Here is a 17,760-nt window from a genome sequence, read left to right on the forward strand (position 1 = left end):
AGGCTTGTAGAGTGAAAGGTGAATGAAGAGGGGGTAATTCAGAGACAAACCATTTAAATAAAGAGTGGGACTGGCTTGAGCCCCTTCATGGAGCAGACTCGTGCAACAGTTCAAGAGCACTTGTGTGTGTGTGTATGTGAGAGAGAGAGAGGGAGGGAGAGATGGGGGAGGCAGCACACTTATCAAGAGTGACAGAGAGAACGGCAGGCGAACAGAGCGGAGGGGGGAGAGCAAAGCTGAAAACGAGAGTGTGGCAAGAAAGCAGCTCATAGTGACAGCAGGGGCAGAGAGAGGTAGAGCGAGCGTGCAGGGGAAGAGAGTACAGAGACGGGGGAAAATGCAGGGGAGACGCTGAAGCTGGGTTGCTGGAGGAAAAACAGGAGAACGCCGACTGCTTGCCAAGCCTAGATAGAAACATTAGTAAGCGAGAATGAAGAAGTACAGAGAACGAGTGGCAATTGAGTGATCTGTCCAAATGTGTGTGTGATGTGCAACTGGCTGTGCTTAAACCACAGTGTGGAGTGTGTTTGTGTAGCGGCTCTGATTGTCTGCGCCACCAGGAAAACGTGCCTGGTGGATTATGAGAGATCAAGAAGAGGACGATTGTGTGTGTGTGTGTGTGTCAGAGTGTGTGAGTTTAATGGTGAACAAAAGGGTTAGGTGCAGCTTGTCCGCGAGTGTGCGTGTTTAGATTGGAAAAGCGTGCAGCTGGAGAGTTGCCTGAGGAACTGGAAAAGATAGTCCAGGGAGTTGAAGCACTTGAGGATGCCAGGGCATCCAGGGACAAGCTAAGCTCAAAGATTTTGCTTAATGTAACTGCCGTCCAAGTACTGAAGACCCGACGAAGGAAAGCAAACCAAGAAAAAGAGACTGAGAAGGCAGATAAGGAGAAAACATGGGTGCACGTGTGTACTCGTGCCATCGGCGGAACTATTTTTAGGAACAAAGTATTGCAGTTCCTGTTGACTACCTCAAAGAGAAGCCACGGAGACTGTAAGATATCTTTGGAGGTTTACTTAAAGGATCGCTCGGTGTCTATTATAGTGTCTATTGATCCCTGGATGTCTTCAGCACCCAGCCATGGGAGAGTGGACCATTTTAGAGCGCCTCCTGGAGGCCGCTGTGCAGCAGCACTCTACTATGATCGGAAGGTAAGAAATACAAAATAAATTAAATGATCTAGTTCTGTTACTTCGAAGAAACTACTATTAATGCAACTGTTGCTAGCGCTTTAGCAGTTAAATTAAATTAAAAATATGTGGTATCTCTTTACTTCCAGTGATGGCTGTTTAACTTTGAGGTTTAGGGTGGATTTTTTTTTTTTTTAGGGTGGATGCTATATCCACCCTATTGTCTAAACCTCCAAACTTGAGTGTTACACTTGATTGATCTAATTGATTTTCACATGGATAATGATACAATTTTTAAAGAACCCCTATTATACATTAAAAAGGGTCATATTTTGTTTTTAAGGGTCTCCAACAACAGGCTGATACACATGCAAGGTTAAAAAACACTTTCATTGTCTTATATTATGTATTTATTTTTACCTAATTATCCCAGCGACTCCCATATGAATCGTTCAGAGATTCATTTGTTTCCAAACCCCTCCTTAGCGCAAAGCTAATCTTCGCTGATTGGACCCATGACAGCCTGTTGCGTTTGGTCGACAGCGTTCATCGCGGTACAGAGTGAAATGGTCACCACGGCTTATGAACAATATTGAAGTGGTGCAGAGTGTATGTGTGAGCATACCTGCCATACCTGTTTTCCCCGGGAGCCCCAGCCACCCTCCCGTTTTGTTATTTATCCCGGAAAACTCCTGTAGATTCAAATTTGAAACTTGACCGTCGCACGTCTGTAGGAACAGCTGACAAACAGCAGTGGAACGCGAGCTCACAAACGCATTTAAATCCGTGACCAAAGCAGCACACGACGCGTTTTCAACATGGCATTAGATGCGATATGAGAATATAAAGAGTTAACCAGATACAGTACAAGCGGTTACAAGTAACAAAACACAATTAAATACATAATTTGCAAGCTGGAGAAAACGAGAAGGCAACCATTTTAATCGCACTTACTACTACTTGTGGAGGAACAAATTGGTCCATGAACTTTGTACTGATAAAGTTTAGGTCAGGTCGGGTCTGACAAAGTCAGATCAATAGTCTTTTCTGATCCTTCCTTTAACAAATGGCAGACGAGTCCCCCGTTGTAAGCTTGTAGATTCCAGAAGCACTCGTCAAAAAAATGACAGGAACACAGCACAAGGCTGGGGCTATAATGCTGAGGTATTTTTGCAAAAATAAACCTCAACCACTGACTCTTCACAGCCTCATCTTTGGGTAGAGAAAATAACACAAATTTTCCCTCACACTTCCAATAATATCCAGCTGAACACACCGTCTTCATGACTTGATTCAATCGGGATCTGCTACAGTGTTCGTGGGCGGGGCCACAGGTTTAAATTTTCCCGAGTTTGCGTGCGCAACAAGTTGGTGGGGCTTAAGTTACGTATCAACATCATGCCGAAACGGCTAAAGACTCGTTATCAAGATGATTCATATGAAGCACTATGAGTCGACTCTTTTATAGATGAATCAATTGTTTTAAACACTGTACACTTTCATATTTAAGCCTTCACTTCACTGTGTGTTACACACTGCATAGAAGATAATTTTCAAAAACCCATAATAGGGGCTCTTTAAATTGAACTCCAAAATAAAAGTGCATGCTGTTCTGAGATGTATTTCAAAATGAATTCAAAAATGGCATGAATTGACAGATTATGAAAAATTGTTGTGCAGTGGTTATTAATCCTGCACTCAGGCACCACATAACTGCATATTTTGTATTTCCTATCTGGTACACACATTAACTGAACAAAATGAACTGACAATTAGATCAATGTGCTTTAAAGTAGGGAGAAATATACAATGTGCAGACCTGTGAGTCCCTCAAACCAGCATTATCGGCACATAATGGTGGGTTATGGTGTAGAAAGAATAACCTAGCTGCTGAGCTTTTAGTTAATCCTGCTGGCACTGTGAGCTCCTATTGGCCGATCTCAAGCTTCAGTAGATCCAATGTTTGAACCACTGAAGCTTGGGAGACCTCAAGTGACATCGCCTGCTCGGGTGATGATTTCACACTCTTTTCTTTTCGTGTGATTCAGACACAAATGTCCCGCCATATCTGCCAGATTTACCTCAAACAAATACTGATTTTATATAGACTCGTTGAATGGTGCTTGTTTGAGCTATATGTGATATTTGCTGGTTTCATTCGTTGTTTTTCTGTCAGCTGCAATTTGTTCTCAGTGTCATGTACTGAAATCTAAGAAACGCACTAATTTGTCTCAGGCTGTCATCTCAATTTAGTTCAAACGCAATGACTGTTCAGCAACATGGTGTGTAAAATGGTATTAGACATCCAAAAAACATCAATGCTTAGTATTTAGTGTAGGTTTTTGGTAATTCGCTTACACTGAGTAATAAATCATTTGATGGCACATATTTTAGACTGATACAGTATGTCGTGTTTTGCTGAATCTGCAGTTCATTGCAATGCTACAACCCAGAATGTGCACAGATCCCATGGCAACAGATGCTGCAATTTGTGTAACTCTCTCTTCCATTCACAATAACAAAGGTTTGCATTTGGCGTGCGTTTTTGTTGCACATGTCAGCTCTGATTTCATCGATTTGGCTGGCCAGACATTTAGCGCGCTTAATAGAGGTGCTGTTGGGCTGAATATGAATGATTATCTTGATCAGATCTCATTCACCAGCCGCTGCCTCCACACTCACACTTCGGTGAGCACAGGCTGTTTGGCTGCCAATGGTGAATTACTCTATGCCTAACAGAGTATGTCTCAAGGGATTGTTTCATTCATCATATTCAGCATCACAGAGGTGATGTATTTTGTTAGTCATTTGGTTAGTGAGTTAATTAGTTAGTTTATGAGCTGTTACAAAAAGGTTAATGGTTTTGTCTCAACATGGAGGGAACTTGCCTAATCTTTTATTTATTTTTTTTCATACTGAATGAAATCAAATTTGATGAACCAATATATATTGGCTATATTCACTGAGAAATAGATATTCATTTTCAAAGGGGGTGTACTTATTTATGCTAATCACTATATATATATATATATATATATATATATATATATATATATATATATATATATATATATATATATAGTGATTAGCATAAATAAGTACACCCCCTTTGAAAATGAATATATATATATACAGTGTATATATATATATATATATATATATATATATATATATATATATATATATATATATATATATATATATATATATATATATATATATATATGGTAAGAAAGAAACTAAGAAGTGGTATTTTAGTCATCTACCCATTGTATTCAGTTATTTATTTTCAACCTTTCCATGTAGCAATTGTTAAGGGAACTAGCATACAGTTGAAGTCAGAATTATTAGCCAGACCCCCTGAATTATTAGCCCCTCTGTTTATGTTCATGATGACAGTACATAATATTTTACTAGATATTTTTTAAGACATTTCTATACAGCTTAAAGTGACATTTAAAGGCTTAACTAGGTTAACTAGGCAGGATAGGGTAATTGGACAAGTTATTGTATAACGATGGATGGTTCAGTAGACTATCAAAAATATATATATAGCTAAAAGGGGCTAATAATATTGGCCATGAAATGGTGTTTAAAAAATCGAAAAACTGCTTTTATTCTAGCCGGAATAAAACAAGTAAGACTTTCTCCAGAAGAAAAACTATTATCAGCCATATCAGGTTTGCACGGCTCTCAGTTTTGCCCCCACTCGTCAGCGCTACCAAACCGGCCTATCACAGAGCTTGCGCTACGTGTCGCTGCAACGTGTAGTTACATTTTTTGAGAGGTGCACGTCAGCCACAGCTATGCGACCATGCGAAGGGTGCACGTGTGCATGACACAAAAGTATAATAAAGCGTTTAGTCCCTTTATTAATCAGGGGTTGCTACAGCGGAATGAACCACCAACTTATCCAGCAAATGTTCTACAGAGCGGATGCCCTTCCAGCCACATCCCCTAACTCAGAATCACCCACACACTTTCATTCACACGCTACAGACAATTTAGCCCACCCAATTCACCTATAGCGCATGTCTTTGGGGGAAACCAGAGCACCTGGAGGAAACCCACACAAACATGGGAAGAACATGCAAACTCCACACAGAAATGCCAACTGACCCAGCCGAGGCTCGAACCGGCAACTTTCTTGCTGTGAAATGACAGCGCTACCCACTGTGCCATCACACCACCTACCCAAACATTCTTATTCTTAAATAAATGATAAATTTATTTAAATTTCATTTAAAAAAATTCATTTTTGGTGAACCATCTCTTTAATGCGAAGGGATTCAAAGGTATTTGCAAACTTAATAAAATCAAGACAAATACATGAATCTTTTTAGAATGCCCTTTCCAAATCAACACTTAAAAAGTCTGAGCGTTTGGACACACACACACACACACACACACACACACACACACACACATACAATGTTTAATTTGTATTTTATACTGCAGCAAAATATCAAGAATATTAAGCTGATACTTTGGTTTGTTGAACGCTTTCCACCAAGCAATTACTCAGAACTTCCTAGCGACTGCCTTGCAATTCTCTAGCAACCATTCAGAACACCTTGGCAACTGCACAGTGAAATGCTAAAAACTGCTCTGAGCACCTTAGTTAATAAATATATAATACATATATATACTTTCATTGGTATCCAGCAACAAAACGCGAGGATCATGGCAGCAGATTTTCTAATGACAGTCCAGTTTAAATTCAGTTTTTTCAAATGCTTTAATTACGTTTATAGCCTTTGAGCTAATTGAATCACACAAACACTTTTATAATTAATGTGTCATTGATATTGCAGTACTAGGAGACTGCTTTAATTAAATCCTTATGTAGGGAAGAGAGTGCGGGAATGTGGATGACTAGTATTTGTTCTAAACAGGGTAATCATTTACAAGCTATTACTCAACAAAAGATATCTTAAAATAGAAACCACAAGATTAGACAGGTGGCTGTGCTTCCGCAGCTCACAATGGATGTTTAATAATGAACGAATTGTAAAATTAACAAGTATTATCTTAGTAAAAGTAGTTTCATTACTTTTTAATTATAATTTTAAAGTACTGGGAAAGTCAGGGGCGGACTGGGACTTTAAATCAGCCCTGGCACTGTAGCCACACCAGCCCACATTACTACACTGACACAGCCCCATCCATGGACACGCACATTCACTACTTATATTGGTGTACAGATAGTAAAATAATATAAGCAGTACCATATGTATTAGATATTTAAACATTTGATGTATGTGACTGGAAGAAAAACAACCCATTTATAACAAATTGATATATGAAATCATTCATTTTCGTTTTGGCTTTGTCCGTTTTTTAACCTGGGATTGCCACAGCAGAATGAACCGCTTACTTATGTAGTATATGTTTTACGCAGCAGATGCCCTCCAAGCTGCAACCCATCACTGGGAAACCCCTATACACACATTTACATTCATGCACTATGAACAATTAAGCCTACCCTATTCACCTATGAGGTGAGGTGACAGCGCTACCCACTGCGCCACTGCGCTGCCCCCTTGCAAGAATAGTTCAGTTCATTTTATGCATTTGGAAATATCTGATTTTAGAGCCTTTTTTTTTTTTTTGCTTTCTTTGAGCTTTTCGGCACTGCCTTTATTTTTTTATGGTCCATCTCTGACAATTAGCTTGTGTTGCACTTACTGTTTGTTTGACATTCATGCCAGATTTTGATTACATTCCGCGTAACCTCTGATTAGGATGGTCCATCTCGAAACCAGCCGGTCGTTGCCGATTGGGCCAATGCTTAACATTTATTATTATTATTCTTACTATTACCATCATCAAAAGCTGCCTACAGGTAAAAACAATACATATAAAAAATAAATAATAAAATAGCTGACCGGCCCACATTTAAAAAATGGTCCGGCCCTTCTGGCATTTGCCAGAATTACCAGATGGCCAGTCCGTCCCTGTATATATACACATATATATATAAAAAAAAAATATATATATATATATAAATATATATATATATATATATATATATATATATATATATATATATATATATATATATATATATATATATATATATATATATATATATATATATATATATATAAATATATATATATATATATTACTCCATATGCATGTACTCAGACTATCCACCTGGTTACCTTTACATGCACGCACAAGCATTCACACATTGTGTTTTCATGTTTTTGTTGTTGTTTTGTTCTCTTTGTATGTGATTACATTTTGTGTACTACTTGCATACTCTAGTAAAAAAAAAAGATTATTCAATTATAAACTCTGGAAAAAAAACAATATTATTAAGAATATTATTTATTCTATTCTAAATTAACATAAAATCACTTACAAAAAATAACATGTATTCTAATCTCATATATAAATCATATAAATTATGAGGCTATTTGTTAAGAAATTAAATGTAATATTTATTATTTATTAGGAAATGAAAAGATCATACTTCAATAGTAATATTAATGATGGTGATGTTAACGATTATTATTATTATTATTATTGATATTATTTTTTATTTTTTTTAGAAAAGTCTACTTTTACAATTTGACAAATGTAAACCACTGCAGAAATTTTCTAACCAGCAGGCCCATGTAAGATACAGTACAGACACTTAAATAACCTACTATAAATTAAAAGCATTAACGTATGTTGTGTTTTTTGTTTTCACAAGCTTTGGAGATGTAACATAAATTCCCCTTTTGAATAATAGGTCACCTATAGCTTTCATCATGAGCCACGGCTGTGTTCAAAATGACATCAGTGTTTTCATAGTGCAATGCGAAGGGAGAGCAATTGCAAACATGAAGATCGCCAAAACTGAAATTTAAAATGCTGTTAAAGCAAATTACACCTACGAATGATGACTTTAATGCTTTTATAAATAAAAACATTCCAAGTTTAAATGTTAGAATGTTCTAAACAAATAGGGCATAGGGGGGATAAGTGGGAATAGAACAAAGCCAGGAACTATGTTTCATACTACAGCTCCAGAAGTGTAGTTGGAAGCATCGAAGTTTGCAATGCAGTTTGCGAATTGGGACACATCAAATCGACGGACTATGTTTGTAACGATACAACTTGAGACCTTAGTTGGCTAACGATGGTTTTCAGAAACGCACCCCTGATTATTCTTGGGGTCATTACAGACTAATATTTTGTGTGATTCCCTCTCTTGGTGGAGAAGATTTGCTTTTGACAGTACAGTATGATCCTTTTTGACAATGTAAAAGTGCCATGGAATTGGCATTTTCCATCATAAAACCAAATAACTAGATAAAAATAAATAATACAATTGTAAATGTGTCATTTAAAGAACAGCACTGGCTATCAGTGGTTTAAAGTACCATATTACAAATCCTCAAACTACTGTTCTTCCTCAGGAGTTGTAATTTAGCGAGTAGTTTTAAAATGTGTAATTTCTCGAGTGCATTTTTAGTGCTGTATTGGTACTTTTACTCCACTACTTTCCTTCAACCTGCAGTCACTGCAGTGATTCCTGTCCAGTCAATTATGATTGTCAATTTATAATTGCAGCAAAGTGTTTGGAAGTATTTAGTGTTTCCTAGATGTCTAAAATCTTTACACACAGACTGTTTAGATGCATGTCATTGATGAAAAAATGACAGATGTTCACTGTATGAAGACAGAAATGTCCTTAACCACCCAGCAGGCACAAGACATCAACATGACGTCAGATTGAATCTGTAGCCCAACATCGTGGGGACATTGCATTTTGCTTGAAAATAAAAATTAGGCTATTGTCAAAACTCAATGTCAGGCTGATGCCAATGTCCAACCAAAAAATCAACCAAATATCAACGTCTACATATCAATATTACAGCTTGACGCTGTGTGAAAGTTACCACTTCGACGTCTATCAGATTTTGGATTTTAGTTGTTATACCTGACAAAAAAATATCAGTATTTTATGTCAATATGACGCTGGTTTAAGATGTTGGATTTTGGTCCATTTCTCACGCAACCTAAAATCAACCAAATATCAACATCATTTGGCATCGTTATTGGACATCAAAATAACGTTGTCCTTAGATGCTGAATAGACACTGAATTGAATCACAACTTAAATCGAACCTAATATTAACGTCTAATGACGTTGTGTGCCTGCTGGGCAATAACTGAATCCACTACATAATGTTTTGTTTACGCACATCCACAAATTACATGTAAACGCATCAGCTATTTACAGCATAATACTCATTACTTGCTACTCTTTGTCACGATTATCAGCGATCGTACTCTATAAGATCGCTGGATTTCACCAACAATAACCATGGACTACAATTCCGCCATTTCTGGACTACATATTCATACATGCACTCCGGTCACACTCACACATGCTTCCTCATCTAGACTGATTACTCGCACCACCTGAGGATTGTCAGAGACTGATTGCAGACACTACTTAAGCCACACTATCACCCTTTCACTCTGCAGAGTCATGTTTATCTGTTGATGACAATACAACGCGGTCTCCTTGTCTTGTATCTCCGTGTTTAGACCCTAGCCTAGATCATCCTTGTTCTCCTGTTTAGCCGCCTGCCTTCTGACCTTTTGCCTGTGTTTGACTACGATTCTGGACTGCCTGTACATACCCGTTTGCACCTGCTTTGACCACTGCTAGCCTGACAACGAATAAACCTGCATTTTGGATCTAACCCCAGTTGTCTGTGTCACTCCCCGTTGTTACACTCTTGAGCAGGCCCGAATTGGCTAATCGGGAGGACCGGGAGAATTCCCGGTGGGCCGGCCCGCTTTTTGGCCGCGAGGGCCGTTGTCCCTAGCTCCAGAATCTGTTGCTCTCAGCAGTCACACTTTTTAAATTAATTTATTTATTTACTTGACCACAATCTTCTTACTCATTATTTTACCGGCTCTGCTCTTTTTATTTATTTTCTCGCAGCCTTGTGGGCATGATGCAGCCTGCAGGTTAATGATGATATAACTCAGATGAGTGACCACTTATTGTACAGCTATTGTGGTCCTGTGGTTAGCACATTAGGTTACAATGCCATCGATCTGGGTTTGATCCTCGTCTGAGTGATTTTTTTTTTTTTCATTTTTATTGTTAAGACATATAATACTGTATAAAAGCAATTTATTTTAGATAATCTACAAAACAAACCATTGTTATAGAATAACTTGCCTAATTACCCTAACCTGCCTAGTTCACCTTATTAACCTAGTTAAACCTTTAAATGTGACTTTAAGCTGTGTAGAAGTGTCTTGAAAAATATCAAGCAAAATATTATTTACTATCATCATGGCAAAGATAAAATAAATCAGTTATTGGAAATTGATTTTTAAAACTATTTTGCTTATAGATTTGCTGAAACAATCTTTACTCCATTAAACAGAAATTGGGGGGAAAAATAAACAGGGGGGCTAATAATTCAGGGGACTAATAATTCTGACCTCAACTGTATATATATATATATATTTTTTTTTTTTGTAAAGGAAACACAGGCTCTACATGTTCCATTTACATATTTCAATCAATTAATATAGAAAGCGAATGCATATTTTTACCAAAACTAATAATGTATTATTTTTAATGCGTGTGCGTGGAAAAAATTACAATTTACACAAAGAAATGATGGGGTTCTTCTCTAAAGAAGTAGTTACTCCACCTCGTTTAGAGCATCATTTTGGGCGGTTGATGTTACAACTAACATGGTTCAAATGATGGATCTGCAACAGAGAAACGACGGGTTTTGGGAAATGATGCATAATACTATGAAATGATTCCCAAATGATGCATAATACTATGAAAGTTCAGCTGCAAGTTACGTCGTTGTTTGGGAAACACACCTCAGTTTAGTTGTTCTGCACACAGGGATCCTCACTTTTGAATGGGATATTTATAGCTCCACAGATTTATGGACATCATGAGTGTTTCTCAATGTGCATCCGCTTGTATTTTTAGATTTGGCTGTCCACTCTGCATGTCCTTCACACAATACAGCCATCTTTCCCTCCTTTATTTATATCCTTATTTTATCATTCATTCATTTACAGATTCATTACAGCTCTATTCACTCGCACACACTCATGCGTGACTTGATTCACACCGTGACTTCCTGAACCACAGGCTGTTGGCTGTTGTCCGTCCTGCTTTTCCAGTCCCCCCTCTCTGCCCTCTTTCCATGTTTTCATCTCTTCACCAGTTTTAGCCCTGGGATTATATTGCTTATGTATTCGATTCTGTGCAAAGAAAGAACACGAAGCCTCAGAGGAGATGTGTTTTGACACACATTTCCAAATCATCAGTCCGTTTGCCACTCAACATCAACACAGATTTCATCCAGATTAGAGACCACAAATGTATATTGGAGACACAATCGTCTTCAATCTGTTGCAGGAAGATTATACAGTGAAGACAGACGTTTTGCCGAATGGCGATTAGGGGTTTTAAATTAAGGATTTAGGAGAATGAGGACATCTCAAGAAAAATTATTCAAATTCAGCTTCAATTCAATTCAATTCAGCTTTATTTGTATAGCGCTTTTACAATGTAGATTGTGTCAAAGCAGCTTCACATAAATGGTCATAGTAACTGGAACAGTGTGGTTCAGGTTTTAGTGTTTAAGTTCAGTTCAGTTCAGTTTAGCTCAGTTCAGTGTGATTTAATCATTACTGAGAGTTCAAACACTGAAGAGCAATTCATCGATGCGTAGCTCTACCAATCCTGAACCATGCGAGGCAAAGTTATGTTCATTAAATGTTATTTAATATTTCCATGTTAAACGTATTAAATGAAATAAAGGTGCAGTGCACCCAAAAGATGTTTCTTTAACCCATACAATGTAATTATTCTAATGTTTTTATGGAAAACTGTTAAAAAACAATAACCAAAAATATGTATTATTTTACTGTGCTCACTGTGGAACATAAAAGATGTTTCTTTAACCCATACGATGTAATTCAAAGGGACTTTTACCAAAATTGTTTAAACCAAAGATGCCCAAACTAGGGCCAAAAGTTGGCCCATGGTAACCGTTGATTTGACATCTAAGAAGAGAGGAAGAATGATGTGCATGGTTTAGAGATTGTCATTTCAAATCTAATGTAACCTTTAGTTTGTTTGTTTTATTGTTAAAAGCTGACTGAAATAATTGTTTTAAATAAATATTGTAAGTTAAATCAGATTTAGCTTAAATGTACATACTGTGACCTGATGGATAGGGGACAATGCAGAGACTTTGATGAGCAACTCAAGGCAAAGGCAGATTCTGCTTGACTACACTGTAAATGATACCTGTTGTTTTCACTGTATTTTACTGCATTTCTCAACAGTTTCATACTGTATAAGCTGTGCACAGTGTTACTGTATATATTGTTGTTTTCACAGTATAATAATGTATTCTCAACATTTCCATACTGTGTACATGGGGAAAAAATCAGTTACTGTGCATCTAAATACAGCACTGCAAATGACCATGAAAAACACACTATACATATTATTATTATTATTATTATTATTATTATTATGGAGAAATTATTTTGTGAAGTACACAAATTAACCAGTTTTTTTCAGACTGTTCAGTGCTATGATGTTTCGATTTAATCATTAAAAACAAATAACCATTAAACTGCCCCCCAGTTTTTAATTTCTGGGTGCACTGCACCTTTATTTCATTTAATAAGTTTAACATGGAAATATTAAATAACATTAAATAAACATAACTTTGTGCTTAACCAAAACATAGACTAGAACAAAAGTAATTGATTCATGAAACCAAAGACTGTTAAACACCCAAAATGTCAGAATGACCAGCCTAAAATTCCACTCTTCAGTGTTATGTTTTTCAAGAGTTCACAGTTGATGATTGAATATAAGCAAGTTTGGCATGCTGTCCCGGGAGAGAGCCCTGGGCTCCCTCCCGTTTGGAGGAAGAGAGGGGAGCCTCGAGCTCAGGTAGATCTCGACAACTGCCCCTTAAAAAGAACTGATGACTAAAAATTGAATACTATTAAAAGATATGCTGCATTATGAGATTACCTGTATTGCAAAATTTAGATTTATCAATTTACTTGTTGTGCATGTTTTTGGAATGTGGGAGGAAACCGGAGGACCCGGGGAAAACCCACGCAAGCACGGGAAGAGCATGCAAACTACACACAGAAACGACCACCGGCCTGTTAAAGGACTAGAACCGGTGACGTTCTTGCTGTGAGGCGACAGTGCTAGTCACTGGGCCACCATGCTGCCTAATGGAGGGAAAGGTGAAAAGGTAGGGGTGGAAGGGGGGATTCTTCAAATCGAAGATGACTGTAGTGAAAAAACCCCGGCTCTTTATAGTGGGTTAGGAATGGCCTGATTGGTGGATCATGCACATTAATTCAGAACCAGCCGTGTTTAATCATAATAAAGTAAAGTCATAAAGTCATGCTGCATTAGTTAATACGATTTAAAGTAAAGTTTTTCAACTTTACTTTTAAATACTGTGAAATATATTAGGAAATTACCCAGGGCAACTTTAATGTAATATAGTTTGGTGTAGACAATTTCAATGTAGTGTTGCCATTGGCCCATGAACATTTCTTGCTTGTTGTCAAACTATTTTAACAACTGTAATGAGGCAATTCAAACATATCTCAACACTAAAACAGCTGTCATGACGGTATTTATCAATATGTGGACCTTTTAGGATTCTCATAAGCTATGGAAATTAAAAATGTAAAACAGAAAATATGTTGAGACCATTGTTATTGTTTACATCTCTCGAAATGGTCTATATTTAACATTGGCCCACGACTCATAATGATGTTTAGTTTTTGGTCATTTATATGAAACTAAACTAATGTTTATTATCTATGTTATGTTCCATAGAAGAAATAATGTTTAACAGCTTTGCAGTAACATGCATTTCAGAACATGATGACAAACTTTGAATTTTTAGGTATGACTCAAACACAGAAGAGAAAAATTCTGTTTTCCATCAGGACTAAAGCTGTAGCTTTACTAAAACAGACAAAAGTCTAACATAAATTGTTTCTCAAAAACAACAGTAGACATATTGAAGAAGGCTATTAAACAAATCATTTAGCTACTATTTATTCTTTTAAGATAAAATATGTTCTTTTATAATTACAGAAGTTTTGGTTGAACTATCCTTTTAATTCAAATCAAGCCAACATCAAAACATGTCAACATTTAAGAGCCTCTATTATGGGCTTTTGAAAATGAGCTTTCATGCAGTGTGGAACACAGCACTGAGTAAATGAAAACATCCAGCTGAGGTTTAAATCTGAAAGTGCACCGAGTTTAAAACTGTTGATTCTTTAGTGAAGTAGTCGACTCAGAGTCGAATAAATGAATCGAGTTGGATTCTGATCTTTTGCTTGAACTCGTCAACGTCGATACAGTACATCACCAAATATGTAGTTCCAGATTCTGTAAAATGTGAACGCGATTTCCCTTCAGACGCTAGCGGAGCACTGAGGATCACAGGACTGATCATGACGGGAAGATGACGATTACTGACAGATGGAAATTTGGCTGTAGGGAATAAAGGGTTAAAGTTTATTTTCACAACAGCACCACAGTATAGCCAACCGTGTGCTGTGTTTGTTCCTGTCATTTCTCTGATTTTTGATACAATAACCTACGCTGCAAAGCGGGACTCGTCAGCCGTTTGCTAATTAAAGTAGGAGCAGCAGAGACTATTTTTGTCACGGTTCAGGAAGGATGAAAGAGCGAGGACTCAAATGTAACAGAAGATGGTTTATTATTAATTAAAATAAAACAAAAAGGACAACAAAAACCACCCCGAGGGGGAAAACATAACTATGATACAAACAGGCAAACAAACTAGGCTGGGTTGGCAAAACAGGACTGGAGCAGGAACACAGGGGAAAACAGACGACGAACTAGCAGGACAGCAGACATGAGGGGAATATAAACAGAAGTAAATTAACATACAAATATATGAACACAATTAACTAAAGATGGGTTAACATGGAGGGTGGGACTAGACAATAGACGGGAGAGCACATGACACAAAGAGACAACACAACCCATGTGCTCACATAAAACAAGACTAGAACACGCAGCCAATGAGAGAACTCATTAACCGCGTGTTCATGACAACACAAGCACACGGTGCATGTAAACATGCACCACGTGCTAAACACAACATCAACAGAAGACTAAACGCAATACACAAGTACACGATGAATGAAAACACTTACCGTGCACTCACACACGCAGCGTGCATGTTTCATCCCAGCGCCAACTGAAACTGAAACCAACTGGACTAAGACTCTGGGAATTGTACACCACGCTGCAGACAGATGAACGTAAACACCCGGACGGGAGCGCACACCTGCAAACACGCAAAGACCTAAGGCGTCCGCATCGAGCGGGGACGCGCACAGTCCATCCCTGCTGAAAAATCCAGCTTAAACCAGCCTAAGCTGGTTGGCTGGTTGTAGCTGGTCCACCAGGCTGGTTTTAGAGGGGTTTTGGCTACTTCCAGGCTGGTTTCCAGCCATTTCCAGCCTGGTCTTAGCTGGTCAGGCTGGGAGATGACCAGCTAAAACCAGCTTGACCAGCCTAGCCAAACTGGGAGTCCAGCCAAAACCAGCTATATCCAGCTTAAACCAGGCTGGTCAAGCTGGTTTTAGCTGAATTTGGCTGGTCATTTTCCAGCCTGACCAGCTAAGACCAGGCTGGAAACCAGGCTTGAAATGGCCAAAACCCCTCTAAAACCAGGCTGGTTGACCAGCTAAAACCAGCCAACCAGACTAGGCTGGTTTAAGCTGGAGTTTTCAGCAGGGATGCACGCTCAAAAATGCCGCTCATACAGAGACACACACACACGACAAAACAAGTGCTCGACCCAAGAAAACTTGAGCTGAGCACAACAGGACAGGACTAGACAGAGCTAGTGTCTGGACCAACAAAACAAGAATTTACAAGACCAGAGTGGCAGAACCCTGACACTGTTATGTATGGGACTTTGTCAGACTTTAGGACCAGTTTCTTCTTCCTTCAGATCATAACATGTAAATGTAATAAGAATTGTTGCCTCGTTTAGTGTTGTTTGCAAAATATGTGTTTAACTGTGTGTTTTAAGTTGTAATCGGCCCGCGCGGCTTGTAATTACATATCTATTATAGATCAGTGCTTGTACTATAATTCTCAGGTAAAAACGCGACACATGCTTCTTCCTTTAGCGTTACCAATTTAAATGCGTTTATGAACTCACAATCCTCTGCTGTTTGTCTTTGCAATGGCCACCGTCAGCTGTTCCTTACACACGTGGCACGGTCAGTTTTAAAAATAGTTAAACTTTTGCCACTGTGTGGATTAATGCTGACTGTGTGTCGTTGGTATTAGCTGTTAGTGTTAAGAGTAATAAGCTGATGTTCAACTGCATTGCTTTATTGCATTGCTGCATTGGGCTCTCACATACTCTCTGCTACTTCATAGCCATGCTGGGCATTTGCGCTGAACGCAGTCGACCAATCACAATAGACTTGGTCATCAGACCAATCAGCGCAGATTAGCTTTGTGCTAAGGAGGGGTTTGGGAATAAATGAATCGCTGAATGAATCATATGGGAGTCGTTGGGAGAATTAGGTAAAAATAAATGCACATTTTAAGACAACGAAAGTTTTTTTGATGTTGCATGCATATCAGCCTGTTGTTGGAGACCCCCAAAACCAAAATATGACTATAGAATATTTATAATGGAAAATAGGGGCTCTTTAAAACAGCGCATTGCTTCTAAGGTTTCTTAAAACCAACAAATGAGAAGATAAAATTGTATGCCTGAGCTATTATTGGTTATGTTAATGTGGCATCGTTACTTTGCTGAGACACAAAACCATGCCAGCCCTGACCTGCCTTAGGTTCTGCGTAAAAAAAAAATTCTGCCTTGAATTTGCTGCGCAGTAATTGAATATTCCTCTGTGCATATTTTAGTTTTAGATGTCACTGTAGAAGTGTGCTTTCACAGTGTTTAATGTGTAAAAACAGCTTGATGATGTATGGTACCATATCACTAAGTAAATGTGTAAAAGGCAATTAAATCACAATTATTGTGAAAAACGTAATAATAATAATAATACGACAATGCACTTTTTTCACAACCACAATTCGAAGCTGAAATGTGTGGCAGTTTACCCTAGGGAATTTTGGATGGCAAATTGTGTGCATTGACACCTCAAGCTGCTCCGTGGAAGATGGAATAAGAAAGATAAAAGGGTTGTGTGAGGACAAGAGACACACACGATGCTTGTCAAAACCGATATACCACAATGCAAGGTTGAAGGCTGATACGCAAATCCGTTTATTCTAAAGTATGTACTTGAAGGCTGAGAAACAGAACATCTGTCAAATAAACACTTCAATAACCAATAAATACAAAACCAGTCTAAAAACTGCACACTATAAAAACAAAATGGCAGTGATTTTAACTAATACTAAAAGTGTTACTGTAAAATATTACCTGGTCAGCAATAAGTTTCCTTAGCTACTATATTTTAAATTAGTATACATTAGAATAAACAAACAAACGAACAAACGAACAAACAAACAAACAAACAAAATAAATAAATAAATAAATAA

The 17,760-nt window shown here is 37.8% G+C and overlaps 1 protein-coding gene across 1 annotated transcript in view; it reads left to right on the forward strand.

Moving 5' to 3' along the window:
* The first annotated feature begins 268 nt into the window (after positions 1-268).
* The window catches only part of gjd1b (gap junction protein delta 1b), a 54,202-nt gene continuing 36,710 nt past the window's right edge, over positions 269-17,760 (forward strand). Inside the window, exon 1 of the mRNA XM_009291479.5 lies at positions 269-1,151. Coding sequence (XP_009289754.1) covers positions 1,081-1,151 — 71 coding nt within the window. The 5' untranslated portion in view covers positions 269-1,080. The remainder of the gene's footprint in view (positions 1,152-17,760) is intronic.

This window comes from Danio rerio, chromosome 15 (genome assembly GCF_049306965.1).
Source record: "Danio rerio strain Tuebingen ecotype United States chromosome 15, GRCz12tu, whole genome shotgun sequence".
Lineage (NCBI taxonomy): Eukaryota > Metazoa > Chordata > Actinopteri > Cypriniformes > Danionidae > Danio > Danio rerio.